Source organism: Erpetoichthys calabaricus, chromosome 1 (genome assembly GCF_900747795.2).
Source record: "Erpetoichthys calabaricus chromosome 1, fErpCal1.3, whole genome shotgun sequence".
Taxonomy (NCBI): domain Eukaryota; kingdom Metazoa; phylum Chordata; class Cladistia; order Polypteriformes; family Polypteridae; genus Erpetoichthys; species Erpetoichthys calabaricus.
Genome location: NC_041394.2, coordinates 116791962 through 116810548, shown reverse-complemented (window position 1 = coordinate 116810548; position 18587 = coordinate 116791962). Strand labels below are relative to the sequence as shown.

The window sequence follows — 18587 nt, the reverse complement described above, 5'->3', positions numbered from 1 at the left end:
ATCTCTGGAGGTAAATTATGTTTTAGAGAGGAAATTCAGTGACAGTGTAAAACTTGATTTTGTGGTTTTCAGGAACCATGCTGGCTTGATTTTATAGAGATACTCACACTTGTTCACATTTTGTATCACAGAGGGTGTAATCTTTGGAAACTTACTATTTTAGCATTGTAGAATACACCTTTCAAGCAAGGTGCAGAACTGAGGTCCTCCTAGTACAAATGTATTGCTTAATTAAAACCAAATTTGTTCCCTGGCTCTTTAGTGTCAATTTCTCTGCCTTTCTTTTGCCTCACCACATTCAAAATTCACAGCAGATTATTCTGCTTTACAGAGATGTGTGCTTTAGTTAATCATATGGCTGCAGCAGCTCAGCCTCCACTTGCAAAAGGTGATTTACTGCATATATGCAACAACCTTCTAGTAAACAACTAGAATGTTTCCTCATATTTGTATTTTTATCTTTGCAGGGCAAACTGAAAATTTCCACAAAGCCTTTGACACCAGTTCCCTGACACTGGACAAGTTACCTTTGGCTGTTTATGCAGGACTCTATGCCTACGCAGGATGGTTAGTCCCCTTCTGTTTCTGTCTCTTGCTTATTTCTATTTAGCAAATCTGGAATGTGTAGGTTGCAGGTTTAATATAAGAATCTTTAGGATCTCTTGTGAAAAGAAAAATCCTTCCCAAATGATTTTTTCTTCATTCAGTATAAAGTTATCAGCAGGGTTTCATGTAATTCAGGTATATTTTTTACTTTTGCATCAAAGGAAAGCAATTCTTGATAATAAAGAGAGCAATGAATGCCATCATTCCGCTAATGGCACCTTTTCACTCACTTTCCACTGCTCACACCATCACTAGATTTACAATGTAAAATATAATTGAACATGAGTAAAGACATGTGAGTGGAAAGAACATTTTGAAAAAATTAAGGAATATAGGCACTAGGAAATGTTGATAAGTTAACTGGTAATACCAACTGAATAAAGTTTAGAAGTGTGAAATTAGGGCTGCAAAATGAAAATTTGAATGGATAATAAGTTAATCGTGGATAAGAACATTGTCTGTGAAATAGAATGGCAGACATCATTGAGGAGGAAAAACAACAACAACCTCAAATAAAAGTAGGAAGCGGGTAAGGAAAAAGAATTGAAAATACCGGAGTCCCTTCCTTACCACCAGTTAAGGGAGACATGCCAGAAAACTATCAGAAGTGTCAAGGTGACAAGAGTTTCAACACAACACAATGAGAATTCAGTTAGAATGAATTATGAGGTCAATAATAAGAAGACATTTAATGAAGAAGAAGTATAAGTTACAAAGTCTTAGAGGTATAAATGATACAGTGGTGTTCAAAAAAGAATATACAGTGGAACCTCGGTTTGCGAACATAATTCGTTCCGAAAACGTGCTCGCAATGCAAAGCACTCATATATCAAAGTGAATTTCCCCATTAGAAATAATGGAAACTCAGATGATTCATTCCACAACCCAAAACTATTCATATAAAAATGATTAATACAAAATATAAAGTAAAAATACATAAAACAAATTAACCTGCACTTTACCTTTGAAAAGAATCATGGCAGGTGTGAGTTTCTAAACTCTTGTGGGATTCCACCCAACGGGACAACACGCGGAAGAGCATCCCAAAGCAATCGCAGTTTCCCAGCACTGTAGTAGTTCGCCGTAAAAGCGAATCCAAAAAGATCGCGGACATGCTATAAGCGCCTACCGTCAATGGGTGATACAAGGAACAAGGAGCCATATAAATGCACAGGGCACAGTACTACTTGGCCACGACCCTGCCTGACTGCTGCATCTGTGTATAGGAAAGTGGCAGATCCCGCTACAATAAATAACCGCACTGTTGCTGTTTCAAGCTGAATAAAGCTGGTGGTGCAAGACGGGGACACGCACGTCACAGCACACACACACACACACACACACACACACACACACACACACACACAGTCACAATGCTGTAGTAAACAGTATAAGCTCGTACGGATGTTGACTATATGAGTGAAGCACGCCGACTCAGACGGAGAATAAGAGACGATTGCCCACAATCCCGCAGTGAGAGAGAGAGAGAGAGAGAGAGAGAGAGAGAGAAGAACCATCAGCTCAGTTGTGATTACATGACGCTCAGCAGACAAAGCATATACATACTACTTGTATTGCAAGACATCGCTCATTTATCAAGTCAAAATTTATTAAAAATTTTAGCTCGTCTTGCAAAACACTTGTAAACCAAGTTACTCGCAAACCGAGGTTCCACTGTATCATGTTACCAGATACCTAGCAGCATATTCAGTCCAAGAAATATAACCTTTGTTGTTTTCTTGTGATTGGAGTGACCTACTGAATGAATTGTTCTAATTATATGTTTTCCTATGTTCTTATTATAAGTGACGAATGTAGCCAAGCAGTATGTAAATGATCCAAGAATCAACATGTACAGTATCTTGCTCTCTTTAATCAACATTGACTGCAATGGCGCACGTACGGAAACAATCCACCAGGGGTGACATTGGAAACGGTGTGTTGACGGTAATGAGAAAATCTTAACAAGGACATTTTCAAAGTTCAAGACTCATGTTATTCCTTTGCACCCTTGCTCTACAATCATTCATGTATACATGTATAGGGTTATGCAGTAAATTTCATAAGGGTGCAGGGTTGTGGTTGACATGCCCCACTGTGTCTGGTCACGCTTGCACCTTAGTTCTGAATTTAATCTTGTACCTTACTATTGTAATGTAATACATTTTTCAAAATTAACAGAATTCTGCATTATTTCAACAGGTTTTATTTGAATTTTGTTACTGAAGAAGTCATCAATCCCAAAAGGTACTGAGACATTACCACATATATACAAACCTGATCTAAGGGGGAGATTGTAGTGAGAATATAAGCAGTAGAATATTGTTAACAAGTCGAGGTCCAAGGTAAAATAAATCATTTTGTCAAACAGGAGCAAGCACCTTAAAATTCATGGTAACTTAATTAGTAATAAATAGCAATGCAAAATGTGATTGAATTAGTCCTAACATGCATGCTCCTATTAAATCATGTGCTAGTCACACAATCACCCAATTTGCTTGGGAAGACTCACTGTTTTAGTTGGAACTGCATAACTGTTTTATGCAACATCTTTTATTGTGAACAACTGTTTACAGTTACTCAGAATTGTGAGTATAATTGTAATTTAGAGAAGTGAAGCTTTATGAATTCAAGGTGAACTCCTTTGTTGCATTGGTATGAGTGCCTGTATAACGTCATGTTGTTGCTGCTATTTTGTTTGAATAGACTCATGAACAACAGAGTAGCCAGCCCTTCAGGTATAAGCATATTAACTATGTAATTCTAATGTAACCAAATTCAGAATCAACTTTTTTAATACTGTGGTGTTAATGTTAAAAACTGGAGTTCCAAGTAAGCAAATTCAAGTTCACAACTACAAGGTAAGTACAGTTGCATTTTCTGGCATGTTGCAGTTTACTTTCTGAATCAGTCAGTCATTCTCCAACCCACTATATCCTAAGTACAGTGTCACTGGGGTCTGCTGGAGCCAATCCCAGCCAGCACAGGGCACAAGGCAGGAACAAACCCCGGGCAGGACGCCAGCCCACCGCAGGGCACACACACACTCACACACCAAGCACACATTAGAGACAATTTAGGATGGCCAATGCACCTAACCTGCATGTCTTTGGACTGTGAGAGGAAAATGGGAGCACCCGGAGAAAACCCACGCAGACACAAGGAGAACATGCAAACTCCACACAGGGAGGACCCGGGAAGCGAACCCAGGTCTCCTTACTGCAAGGCCTTTCTCAATCAACATTTTCAAAATTTTTCCCACACTGCATTTTCAGAACGGCCCTTTGCTGATGAGAATGTCACTGCCCTCTTGATAAAGCTAGGGCTACATTTGGATTCACAGTTTACGTGTATTTTGGCTCTGTTAATAATTCATAAATCCCTTATAGCTGGGACACAGCAGAAAAGGTGAGCTTGGTAAGTTGACACCTTACCAACAAGAGCTCCAAAAAAGGATTTTTTTTTCAGAGTGAGTAAAACAATAAAAAGGAAAAAATTGAAAAGTCCAAAGGATTACCTTAGACCAGGGGTGGGCAAACCTTTTGGCTCAGGGGCCACATTGACTTTTAAAATTTGACAGATGGGCCGGGCCAGCACTAGATGCATACATATCAAACATAAACATAAAAAAGGTATTACAGTGTTAATATTTACATTCACTTTTAGTGGGAACAGTGTTGTTGATCACCCTTTTTTGCCAGTGCATCGAAGTCTGGTGTTAGTTTTGTTGTGGCAATTCTCAGAACAGATCTGAGGTGTTCATCGCTCAGCTGGGATCTGTGGGGTGCTTTGTTGGTGTTCATCACACTAAAAGTCTGTTCACACACATACGTAGAGCCAAACAACACCAGCATCCTCTGTGCCATCTTCTGGATGTTTGGAAATTTGGCTGCGCTTAATGAAGCATAAAACTCATCCAGTTTAAGAGAGTTGAACTTCTCCTTTAAGACAGTGTCACATTGGAGATCAATCAGTTCCAACTGCAACTCCTGTGGCGCCGTTTCAGGGTCCTGTGTGAAGGGACATGAAACCAGCTGAAGTGACTTGTAAATTTTTCCAAAATCAGAGAACCGACAGCAGAATTCTCCATGCAGTTTCGTCCAGTGATTTCCTGTATTTTTTCACAAGTCGAGGGGCCTCTTTCAGCGTAGCCAGTGTGGGGAAATGAGCGAATGAGTTGTTTGACATTTGCTTTGAGAATAAAGCTAGCTTGGTTTTGAAGGCTCTGACGTTTGTGTACATTTCATGCACAAACTGGTCTTTCCCTTGTAGCTTCATGTTCAGATCATTCATGTGTGTCAGTATGTCCACAGCAAAAGCTAAATCACAAAGCCAATCTGTGTCACTCAGCTCAGGAAAATTGTCAGCTTTCTCAAGTAGCTCCAAAAATGAGATAATCTCCTGTTTGAGCTCCCGCACTCGTCGACACACTTTCCCCAAAATTAACCAGCGGACATTGGAGTGGTAAAGCAAGTCCTGGTGATCAGCTTCAATTTCTTCAAGAAACTTAATAAACTGACGATGCTGAAGTCCCCTCACTCGAATAAAGTTAACAAGTTTTACAACTGGCTTCACTACGTAGTCAAGCTGCAATATGGATTTACACAGTGCTTCCTGGTGGATTAGGCAGTGTAAGAAAATGACCTCCTGCTCAGGATTGTCCTCCTTCACCCTCTCCTGGAGTCTTTTGAGCAACCCAACGTTTTTTCCAGTCAGATTTGGCAATCCATCTGTGGTAATGTTGGCGAGTGTACTCCAAGGTAGCTTGTGCCTATTTATGACCCCCGACACGCTGTCATACAAGTCCTCTCCCCGCGTTTTCCTCTTTAGGGATTCCATGGCCAAAAACTCCTCCGTTATCTCAAAATTGTCATTAATCCCTCTGATAAAAATTTAAAGCTGAGCATTGTCCTTTATGTCATTACTTTCGTCCAGTGCCAAGGAATATAATATAAATGACTCAGCTTTTTTGTTTAACTTGCTAGCTAAGTCTTCTTCAATTAGCTCACCACGGTGAGTCACTGTCCTGCGTGATAAGCTAATTTTTTCAAATTTGTTCTTGCTCTCAGGACACAAGATACCTGCTGTCTCTACCATGCACTCTTTGAGAAACTCCCCTTCGGAGAAAGGCTTGCTGGTCTTTGCTAATTTGAATGCCAGCACATAACTTGCCTTCGTGCTTGATTCTTGGATGGCAGTTTGTCAGATAAAGGTGTTTTGCTGAGCCTGCAAACTAGCTGCTAGTAGCTGTCCGTTCTTGCGTTGACTGGTTGTTAGCATAATTAGCATGCTTGGTGGAAAAGTGACGGCTGATGTTGTATTCCTTCAAAACCGCAACGATTTCTTGGCAAATAAGACATACAGCCTTTGGCCGGACTTCAGTGAAAAAGTATTTAGTTGTCCATTCCTGATTAAACACTTGGCACTCACTGTCGACTTTTCTTTTCTTTGGCCCACTCATTGTTGCAGATGGGTTCAGAGCAGTAGCAGAGTAATAACAGAGAGTAACCAGGGCTCTGCAAAATCAAGTCAATGTATCACTGCGCCTAAAGCGCCACCTGGTGGAACACCAGGCATTACAGGACAAGGTCAAATGAATGCAGTCATAATTATGAAATGATTTGATTTGGGCAATTTTGTACCAATCTTTGGCGGGTCGGATTAAAAAGACCAACGGACCGGACGTGGCCCGCGGGCCGCAGTTTGCCCACCCCTGCCTTAGACACTACAAAAATCAAACTAAAAGAATTTCCAATCTAACAATCATTTAGCCCTTAATAAGCAGATAGGGAAAAAAATGCAGAAATTAACTGCATTTAAAAAAGAAAAAGGTATTATTCCTTAGCACACTAAAATCAAGAATAAACTATGAAAGGCTTAATGACTGTAACTCTGTTACTTTTTAGAGCAACAAACACCAATTCCCTTCTTCATCTCTCGGTCCCCAAAAATGAGGTTAGAGCAGACTCTTATACCCCACAAACTAACACTTGACCAATAAAATCTAGACAAATATTCCACTTCACTTCACAAGGTGACTTATTTCTTTCTCAAATATACAGGGTGAGTTAAACTTATGTTAACATTTGAATGGCAGAAACAATTTATTCACAAAACATAACATGATTTACAGGACTGTCTCAACCTGTTCACCATCATGTTCAACACATGTACCATATGTGGCACATAAATTGTCCACAAAAATTGTATGTAAGCATATACGCGTACATACCAGTAGCATTAGTGTTAACACAATTTTGACTCATCCTGTATAATGATAATAATACATAAGACAATCAAATCTTAAAATAATTGATGCCTAATACTTCATTCCACTCTATATTGCAAAATCAAGTGTGAGCTAAAGGCTCCCCTCCCAATTTCACGGTGACTTTTCCTAAGTCATTTTTCATTGGCATTGAGCATGGATTGTAATGAGTATCTTCCTCTGCTGCAATTATTTAAAGGATGACCCTTGCCCACAAACATACTCAATGACTGTGAAAAAATAATGAACTGAGTAAACCACGCTCAGCTGATCGAGGGTGAATGTAATCTTAATCATTATAGTAATAGAATTGTACATACAGTATCATTTAGCATGGGTAAAGGAAAATGTTTTCTTAGTTAACACAGCATGAAACTAAACGTAGGCCTGCATATATACTCTGCTATCCACACTTAAGCTAAATCTGAAGTTAACAATAAATAAGTAAATTAATCCAGCTTTACAAAATGTGGTGTGTTTCGCCACACCACTTTCTTATTTTGTTCCTTTCTATTTTCCATCAGCAATTTTAACCTCTTTAAATTCTTCTCAGTATATAAAAACCCTGATTAATTAAATGTAATGTTATTAATGTTCATTCCACTTATAACACCAGTGTGTGTGCTTTGCACTAATTGAAGACAGAACACATTACAGTGCCCACAGATCATAATTGCTCCTTTCTTGTGCCCATCGCTACCAAGACAGATCTGTGTACTGGAGTATGAAATTGCTTTGATGCATGGAAAAATTATCTTTATCATTAACTTAAGACCTGAAAAAAGGCACAGGTTCAATATTTAAGGTTTCCATGCAGTTAAGTCGTTGAGTTTGCTTGTTATTGTTGGTTTTCTCTCATTTGTCTCAATAATTTTCACAGTCATTTTTATAAATGATAAATAATAAGCATTTCTTGATTTTCTTTCTTTTAGAAACATCCCTCTTTCGATTATATTGTCCATGGTAACAGTGACGATTGCTTATCTGCTGATGAACATTTCATACTACACAGTGATGACTTCTCAAGATGTTTTGGAATCAAATGCTGTGGCAGTGGTTTGTGAATTTAATTTTTAATATACAGTTAGGTCCATAAATATTTGGACAGAGACAACTTTTTTCTAATTTTGGTTCTGTACATTACCACAATGAATTTTAAATGAAACAACTCTGATACAGTTGAAGTGCAGACTTTCAGCTTTAATTCAGTGGGGTGAACAAAACGATTGCATAAAAATGTGAGGCAACTAAAGCATTTTTTTAACACAATCCCTTCATTTCAGGGGCTCAAAAGTAATTGGACAAATTAAATAACTGGAAATAAAATGTTCATTTCTAATACTTGGTTGAAAACCCTTTGCTGGCAATGACAGCCTGAAGTCTTGAACTCATGGACATCACCAGATGCTGGGTTTCCTCCTTTTTAATGCTCTGCCAGGTCTTTACTGCAGCGGCTTTCAGTTGCTGTTTGTTTGTGGGCCTTTCTGTCCAAAGTTTAGTCTTCAACAAGTGAAATGCATGCTCAATTGGGTTAAGATCAGGTGACTGACTTCGCCATTCAAGAATTTTCCACTTCATTGCTTTAATAAACTCCTGGGTTGCTTTGGCTGTATGTTTTGGGTCATTGTCCATCTGTATCCTGAAACGCCGCCCAATCAATTTGACTGCAATTAGCAGGATTTGAGCAGACAGTATGTCTCTGAACACCTCAGAATTCATTCTGCTGCTTCTGTCCTGTGTCACATCGTCAATAAACACTAGTGTCCCAGTGCCACTGGCAGCCATGCACGCCCAAACCACCATGTTTTACAGATGATGTGGTATGCTTTAGATAATGAGCTGTTCCACGCCTTCTCCATACTTTTTTCTTGCCATCATTCTGGTAGAGGTTGATCTTGGTTTCATCTGTCAAAAGAATGTTTTTCCAGAACTGTGCTGGCTTTTTTAGATGTTCTTTAGCAAAGTCCAATCTAGCCTTTCTATTCTTGAGGCTTATGAGTGGCTTGCACCTTGCAGTGCACCCTCTGTATTTACTTTCATGCAGTCTTCTCTTTATGGTAGACTTGGATATCGATACGCCTACCCCCTGGAGAGTGTTGTTCACTTGGTTGGCTGTTGTGAAGGGGTTTCTCTTCACCATGGAAATGATTCTGCGATCATCTACCACTGTTGTCTTCTGTGGATGTCCAGGTCTTTTTGCGTTGCTGAGTTCACCAGTGCTTGCTTTCTTTCTCAGGATGTACCAAACTGTAGAATGCCACTCGTAATATTGCAGCAATTTTTCGAATGGGTTTTTTCTGTTTTCGCAGCTTAAGGATGGCTTCTTTCACCTGCATGGAGAACTCCTTTGACCGTATGTTGTCTGTTTACAGCAAAATCTTTCACATGCAAGCACCACACCTCAAATCAACTCCATGCCTTTTATCTGCTTAATTGATAATGACATAACGACGGACTTGCCCACACCTGCCCATGAAATAGCCTTTGAGTCAATTGTCCAATTACTTTTGAGCCCCTGAAATTAAGGGATTGTGTTAAAAAAATGCTTTAGTTGCCTCACATTTTTATGCAATCGTTTTGTTCACCCCACTGAATTAAAACTGAAAGTCTGCACTTCCACTGCATCTGAGTTGTTTCACTTAAAATTCATTGTGGTAATGTACAGAACCAAAATTAGAAAAAAGTTGTCTCTGTCCAAATATTTATGGACCTAACTGTATATGAATGGGTAGATAATTTTGAATATGTTTAAAAGATTTGAATGGTGGCACAGTGATTAACACCTCTGCATCACAGCACTAGGAGACATGATTTGAATCCTAGTATGTAATATGCGGTTTTTTTCTTCTTGTGTCTGTTTAGGTATTTTTTGTGGCTCTATCACATTCCAGATTAACTGATCAGTCTAAATCAGCATAGCGTGACTGACAGTTCATATGTGTATGAGGGTGCTCTGTGAAGCACTAGTACCTGTCAGTACTGCTGGAATGAGCTCTGCTGTTTTTCCATAACTCTGAATTTTAATGAGGCAGGCTCAGTAAATGAATGGAGGAATACAGTTATAGAATATCTTTACCAAATGACTACAGGAAATTAGAAAGAAAATAATTCACATGAATTGATGTTATTTTTTTTTAATAAATTCCTTATACTCAATTATCACTAGCTGTAGCAAAGTCTTTTCCTGATAAAGAAGCCCAATATTTTACACTCTGTTACTGACACTGTTGAGCTTGCATTGCTCCACTAACTCCACTAACATGTGTTAATTTCCACACTACTCTGATGTACCTTTGTTACCAAGAACTTAATGAATTTTCTGAAGTGAAAATGTGAAAAGCAGATGGTAGCCACATGTTCAGGCCAAATGTTGCTTACTAAACTTTCTGGTCTGTTATCTGCCTGCAGTTCAGCACTCAGGCCTAATTATTTCAGATTCCGATGCCAACAGTGAAAAAAGTCTGATGACCTCATGCCTGCTTTCCAAAAGTTTGATTGTTTGATGATAACTCATCTTCTTTAGATATCTTTATCCTGTTTGAAAGATCTTCATGCTGGATGTTTATGCTCAAATGTCCTACACTAAAAAAATGAACAAATGTACCATAATTAGCACTAAGCATATAATCAGATTTGATCCTTAGACATAAAACAATGGAGAAAACTTGCAAAAAGAAATATACAACTTGTTAAAACTTTGCTGACTTTGTTTTAAGATGTCATCAGGACCTTTAATGAAACAGATTACTCCAACCAGACTAGGCACAGATGTTTGACCAAAATATATTTTGTGAATTACGAGGGATGTTCAAAAAGTTTCCGCACTTTTATTTTAACTCTATTTATTAAGAATTTCAAAAACAAATTACATCACTTTTCTACATAGTCACCTTCGTTTGCGATGCAATTTTCCCAGCGTCATACCAACTTTTTAATGACCAATTACTACTCCTCCCACCTTCAACGATTCCAATGAAAATATGAAAGTGCGGAAACTTTTTGAACGTCCCTCGTAATTACATTGCTTTAAGAAGATCATGGGTGCTTTCCAGAATCATTGGGTTAAACTTTCCTTTCTAGATTTGTTTTTGTCAAATATTATGGAGTAGAATTTGGGAAGAATTGATGTGGGTCATTAAAATAAATGTTGCATAAGCAGACCAATACGTGGGAATGAGTTTCTCTATCAGAAATGTAAAACAGTTTACCATGGGTAATAAATTAAAGTTTCCTATTGTGAAAAGACTGAACGTTGCTCTTAATGTTAAATTGTTTCGATAATAGAGAATGTGCTACGTTAGAGCAAATATTTTACAATTTACTTCTCAAAAAGGATAGCTAAAATCTTAAAAATCTTCCAAACTCTAAGAAAGTGAAACAATAATAATAATTTAGCTTATATTAAATTAAACTTTGCAAAACAGATAATCTAATAAATTAAGTATTTATTAGATTAGAGGCCTAAAACCTTGACAAAATGTATGATAGCAGTATAATGACAGCCATATTAACTTTTGAATTTAGATGACCAGATGAGGTTGCCTCTTTGATCATGCCAAAATAGGGTTACTGATAAAAGCTTTTAAAAGAAGACAATTAACTCTGATGGAGTCCCATCCAAACCTGGAGTCTTTCATGCAGCCATGGAATTCAAGGTCTCTTTGAGCTCAGCTAATGTGATAGGACTAGCCAACTGTGCTGTCTTTGTCTTTTATGTAAACCACATGTTTTGTGTCATCTTTCTGACTGGGTGTCATCTTTTAACTTTTGTTTAAACTGGAGATGGAATGACTGAGGGAGTACAGACAAATGTCAAATCATATGCAATAAGTCAAAACCCAAATTAAAGTGTTTATCACAAATCTAACACACTAGGCATCTGCCTTGGCAAGTATTATATAAACCTAAAATTCAGGACAGTGGTTAAAATAGGAATCAGTTCATCACTTTTAGAAGATATCTAACTTGTGCTCTCTCTTTCAGTTTTACTCTTTCAGACCAGATTCTTGCTATGGTACTCTGTATCTAGGACTGTGTGATCATTTCTTGACTATTTTAGAGCTTTTCTTGGTTTTATTCTTTCTTTTTGTTTTGACTAAGTAGTGTTGTTACATTTATTTATGTTTATTTACTGTAGTTTTGAGCATACACTTTATTAGTTTTTTATATAGCAAAGGATGGACTGTGCATTACTGGTAATAGAGCTGGGGTGTCACTAGATAGATAGATACTTTATTAATCCCAAGGGGAAATTCACAATCAGTACATTTAATCCATCCATCCATCCATTTTCCAACCCGCTGAATCCGAACACAGGGTCACGGGGGTCTGCTGGAGCCAATCCCAGCCAACACAGGGCACAAGGCAGGAAACAATCCTGGGCAGGGTGCCAACCCACCGCAGGACACACACAAACACACCCACATACCAAGCACACACTAGGGCCAAGTTAGAATCGCCAATCCACCTAACCTGTATATCTTTGGACTGTGGGAGGAAACCGGAGCGCCCGGAGGAAACCCACGCAGACACGGGGAGAACATGCAAACTCCACGCAGGGAGGACCCGGGAATCGAACCGAGGTCCCCAGATCTCCCAACTGCGAGGCAGCAGCGCTACCCACTGCGCCACCGTGCCGCCCGTACATTTACTTGTACAATCAATTCATCACAGTCAGTCACTATCAGTATTCAGTACTACTACTATTCCATTTTTGCAAATAGGTTGTTTACTCTTAATCTTAACAGTACCTCTTAAGATATTTAATCATTTTCTCAGTTTCTGATAATGATTTCTTTATTTTAAATATTAATTTTAATACAAGGATAAGTGTCTGTGTATCTCTTTGTCTGTCCAGTTGTTATGTCTCTGTCAATCCAACAGATGGCATATCACAAACATTTGCATTATTGTAGTAAACATTCCAACAGATGCCGCATAGCAAACATTAACACTGCTTTTGCGAACCCCGTACCAAATAGCATACAACAGAATCATGTTACTACAAATATTTGGGATACCCCATCTTTTGGAATTGCAAATGAAATGCATTTTATTACATACTGCATTCCGATAGATAGATAGATAGATAGATAGATAGATAGATAGATAGATAGATAGATAGATAGATAGATAGATACTTTATTAATCCCAAGGGAAAATTCACATACTCCAGCAGCAGCATACTGATAAAGAACAATATTAAATTAAAGAGTGATAACAATGCCGATAACAATGTAGGTATACAGACAGACAATAACTTTGTATAATTTTAATGTTTACCTCCGCCCGGGTGGACTGCAAACATTAACACTGAACTCTATGCTGATAATTTAGATTTCAACACGTCGCATATGTGTAGCACAGCTATTACGGTACTATACAATAGTTTATCCTATTGTAACTTAACATATTTTATTTACTGAAACAAATAATTGCATTGAAATATTAATTTTTTCTGCTCAGTTCCTTTAGAGATTGGTATTAAATTGTGATTTAGAATTTAGGTCTTATTAAAAAAAAAAAAAAAGTGGACGATCTGACTTGTTTCAGTAGTGAAGGCATATGTAATTTCTTTTAACAGTGACCATTTTAGAACCACACAGTCTATTTAAAAAAAAAGCTATTGCAATATGTAAAAGGAAGACTGTATTCCTGGATGTTTTCTTCTTTGACCTGGAGAGTAGAAATAGAATAAAAAGTTCCTTTTTATATGGCAGATTGACTTAGGAGCTGAGAAATCATTAACTAAAGATGGACTATGATCAAAAAAATAAATACATTAGAAAAATTCCAAAGCAATATTTATTACCCCAGCTAAATAGCAGCGAAGAGATGGCCATCTATTTATACCATGTTTAATGTTTTCCATTATATTGCAGGAATTAAATTTAAATAGATGTTAAAATTTTCTCTTCACTTTAATTCCTAGATAGCTGAATTCTTCTAAGACGATCAGCAAAAAATGGTTTAATTTAGCTCACTGGGAAGCGTATGCTCTTGTTTAAACTAATTTTTAACAAAGAGATACTGTGAAATTTCATCCAATAGATTCAGTACAAGGAGCAATGAAGAACCTAGGTGAAGAGTACCTTGTCATTTTAGGTTTGTAGGGTCATCGTTGTCATAGTGTACAGAGTACAGTGAAAATTTTTACTTGTATGTGCTGATCAACATGCAATACAACCACACTCTCCAGCGTCATGAGTACTGATTATAACTAACTTACTGTACGTCGAAACTTCTGTCTTCCTCACCAGAAAAATCACTGAACATATTTGTCATTAATAGAATATGAAAATATGTCTATTATTGTCATTGGTTAATTTATTAATTAAAGGGAAGTGATGGTGCAATACTTATTAAAAGTGTTCTAATTTAAAATAGTCAGTATTTGTAGTACTTATATGAAGACAGACTCCTTGGGCTAAAATATAGTAATTTCAACCAATTACATGCATTAGGTATACAGTATATCCAAATTTGTATGTTGCAGAGAAGAATTACAGTATCTCAACTGCACACAGTAACTTGACAGAACAATATTAAGAGGTCTTAGCTATGCCTTATGGAAAATACCCCTGATTTTTGGAAAATCAACTGCATGGTAGTTTGAATCCTGTTTGGTCACACACCTATACATTGTGTAATCTGTTGTTTTTGAAGGTTTAGGTCATACAACAAAAAAAAAAATGAAGTCAGTAAAGTTTTAATAAGGTTTCATTGCCTTTTTCCAGGTTCTGCATTATGCTGCCTGGATCAGAACCCACAGCATGTCAGTTACCTTCCTCACAGAGTTACAGCATAGGTTGCTTTTAGACCCACATCTGAGCATCATAGTCTACTAAGAAGAAAATCTCAGAAGCTGGCAAGAAGACATATAAAGTTACAGCTAAGTGACTGGAAGGTAAGCAGGGATGTGAATGTTTGAACCTAGCAACTGTGTATTGGAATAGATGGAAAGACAGAAGAAGTGAGCATATTAACAACAAGGGAATTGCAGGCAGTTACAACATGGAGGATGCAACATAGCTTGTTAGGGGAAACAGGAAAGAAAGAAATCATCAGATTGTCAAGATGGAAAGATTGTAATGGTGCTAAAGTCCGTAGTATATAATTATAAATCAGGGACGCATGGGTGTTTGCTTAGAGGAGTGGCACCAGAGATAACTTCCTCAAGAATTTTCCACATTGCTGGTAATTAATGATAGTTCAGTCATGTTTGACATTTGCTCTTCTGAAAATTCAGACAATAATTTCCTCTTAATCCCATCACTTTATTTCATGATTAACTACCTGGCCCATAATGTTTTTCAGATTAACACCCACTAATTTTTTTTACAGATGAGCTAATTTCATTAATGGTCTCCTCCTTTTACTCTGTATCACTCACTTTTTCGAGAAGTGTCTTATCATAATAGTAATTACACTTACACTTTTCAAATTCTTATAGCATACCTGATATTGTATGTAATAATGTTATACAGTGAGTATATATATTCTTTTTCAGACTTTTGCTGACAGGGCACTCCAAGGTTTCTCCTCTGTCATTCCCATCCTTGTCGCTATGTCCTGTTTGGGAGCACTGATGGGAGGCTACTTTGCTGGTCCCAGGTAAAAAAAATGCTAGTTTTCAAAGCATATTTTTTTGCTAGATGATAAATAAAATGTGTGGTCACATGTTTCAGGAAACAAATTAGTAATTCACATTTATGCTTATTGCTTATTTAAGCAATAACATAGAAACCTATCTGCTTGTAAAACAGTGGTAGCTGCTTGAAGGGGTATTTGCAAAATAAAGCTATGAAATGTTACATTTAAGGGGTTCTTTGACTTTTAGTCAAAGGCGTATGATTTCTAGTTCCCTCAATATGATTAAATAGGTTATATAAATGTCAAATGGATTTTATACAGCAGTGTTATGCAGAGTTCTTTAAAATTACCCTCAGAGGCAACAAAGCTGCCCTTTACAAATGAAATTATGGAAAAGCAAAATTTTAGACAGCTACAAATTAAAGTGAAAGAGCAGAAGAATAGCTTAAGTCTCATAAACCAAAAAAGATTGGTGAGTATACAACTTATTTAGCCAAGAAATGATCTGTGTTCAAAAGTAGAAGAGTAATGTGGTACAGAATAGCATATTGAAGCAAGAGCCTATTCCTGCTATTTTTAAGTGGGCATTCATTTGTATTCTCTAATACTTGGTTTATCTGATTTAAATATCTGAATCTGATTCATACTTTGGGTGGCACGGTGGCACAGTGGTAGCGCTGCTGCCTCACAGTTAGGAGACCTGGGTTCGCTTCCTGCGTCCTCCCTGCGTGGAGTTTGCATGTTCTCCCCATGTCTGCGTGGGTTTCCTCCGAGCGCTCCAGTTTCCTCCCACAGTCCAAAGACATGCAGGTCAGGTGGATTGGCGATTCTAAATTGGCCCTAGTGTGTGCTTGGTGTGTGGGTGTGTTTGTGTGTGTCCTGCGGTGGGTTGGCACCCTGCCCGGGATTGATTCCTGCCTTGTGCCCTGTGTTGGCTGGGATTGGCTCCAGCAGACCCCCGTGACCCTGTGTTCGAATTCAGCGGGTTGGAAAATGGATGGATGGATGGATGATTCATGCTTTCAACTTATATATGGAATGGTCTATGATATCATGTCCATGACAACTTCTGGTTATGTGGTAGCAATGGGCCTGCAATGGCAACCCTAAATAACATGGCCATGGCTATAAAAATGATACCCAAAACAGCAAAGTCCCTGAACAAAAGTAAGAAAATTAAACAGAAATTACAAAATATATGCAAAAATAGCTTTGGCATGTTTAAAAAACACCAAATCATAATAACAGGAACAAAACATTAAGAGTATCCAACATAGTTATTGCCAATCACATTGATAATCTGACAACTGTGTCCTATATACTGTAGTCTACCAGGTTCAAATTCAGGCATAGAAAATAGTCTTATTGTTTTAAATGCTTTTATTTCATCTAATGCCTCATCCTCCCTTTTATGGTGGCATAGTACGTCCATCATCCCTGGTTTGAATCCTACACCCAGTTGCTGTCGGTGGAGAAGTGTGCATGTTCTCTCCCATGTCCACATGAGTTTATCTATGGGTATTCCAGTTTTCTTCCCACATCACAAAGGCTATAAATACACTACTATGTTTCTTTTAAAAACACCATCTTTAAACAAAAACAATCTCTGTCCACACTAGTGTTTTCACATTGTTTACAAAAGTATCTCCGTCACACTAAGATGACCAAAAATGCATATGAGCTAAATGTTTGCCTGCACTGGGCATTCAGGCAATGTAAAAGAAATTCTTGAAGGGACAGTAGCTGGATTTATTGTAAACTGTATATGCCTTTAGCACATATATGCAGAATTCATACTGTACAAAACACAATACTGGTGCATACAGATAAGCTACACAACACATGTCATAGAAAGCAGCTTTTCTGTGTCTGCTATTTTGGAATATGTTTTTCTTCCATGAAGGGTGACCATTCAGGGAATGAGACATTGCAATAGGCAGGGTCCAATCAGGAGAGGGCCACATAATAAGTACAAGCCAATAGTGTAAGCAAAAATGTAGTAATGTGGATGGGGCCAAAAACTTACAATATGTGTGTTAGTTAAACTAATGTTTCTAAAATAGCTTCCTGTTAGTGTAAGTGCTTGAGTGAACCCTGCAATGGAGCTATCACAATTTCATCCTAGGCTCAAGTATGTTTTCTTTTTATCTGAATTTTTACCTACTTATGCTTTTGTTTTCTCTACATATATTTGTTTAGGTTCTATGTTATTTATTTCTTTTTGTTGTGTACTTTGTGCACTATATATTGAATCGAGGGGGGCAGAGCCACCTGACACTGCAGCTGAGGACTGCATCCGGCACTTTTTAAGGACCTGCTATCTCTTGGCTTACTAGCTTTCTACTAAGTGCCTGTTTTTGGACTCTTTACTTTTGGAGTTTGTGTCTATTTTTTAGGCACCTCTCAGTATTTTGACTCTTCTGTTAATAAAAAATGTAAATATAAAGTAATATTGGGCCAGAGGCTTCATTGGTTTCTGCCTTTCCTTTCTAACTTTGTTTTTTTTATATTAAAGCCTTTTAGCTCTTTTTGTTAAGTCTATGTAGGTAGCTAGCCTATTTCTTGAGTTAGGGGGAAAGTCTCATTTTGTGATAAAGCCTCACTGAAACTTGCGGCTTTAATACTTTACCATTTTAGCCTAGATAGCCTGGGTCTTGAATTGGGGGAACCAAGTAGAAGCTTAACGGTAATAGAACCCTATATCTGGGGTTGCATCTGATGTGGCCAGGACTGGTGTAGTCCCCTGTGATTGTGAATTTCAAAAAAGCAGATCTGAGAATAGTTTGACATTGTTTAAAAAGTTCCTGGAAATATTTGGGTAACTTAACTATGAGATATTGACACAGGCTTGAGTAACTCAGTGGTTGTCTCTTGTTTATCAAACTTCTTATGTTCTGAACAATATGAACTGCCTCTGATAAGAGTAGTCTATCTATACTAATAAAAGGCAAAGCCCTCACTGACTCACTGACTGACTGACTGACTGACTGACTGACTGACTGACTGACTGACTGACTGACTGACTCACTCACTCACTCACTCACTCACTCATCACTAATTCTCCAACTTCCCGTGTAGGTAGAAGTCTGAAATTTGGCAGGCTTATTGCTTACAGCTTACT

The 18587-nt window shown here is 37.8% G+C and overlaps 1 protein-coding gene across 1 annotated transcript in view; it reads left to right on the top strand.

The window, feature by feature from the left end:
• LOC127526862 (cystine/glutamate transporter-like) overlaps window positions 1–18587 on the top strand; it is a 193879-nt gene that overhangs the window by 22470 nt on the left and 152822 nt on the right. The window contains exons 5-8 of the mRNA XM_051924033.1: window positions 468–567; window positions 2809–2853; window positions 7807–7930; window positions 15384–15487. Coding sequence (XP_051779993.1) covers window positions 468–567; window positions 2809–2853; window positions 7807–7930; window positions 15384–15487 — 373 coding nt within the window. The remainder of the gene's footprint in view (window positions 1–467; window positions 568–2808; window positions 2854–7806; window positions 7931–15383; window positions 15488–18587) is intronic.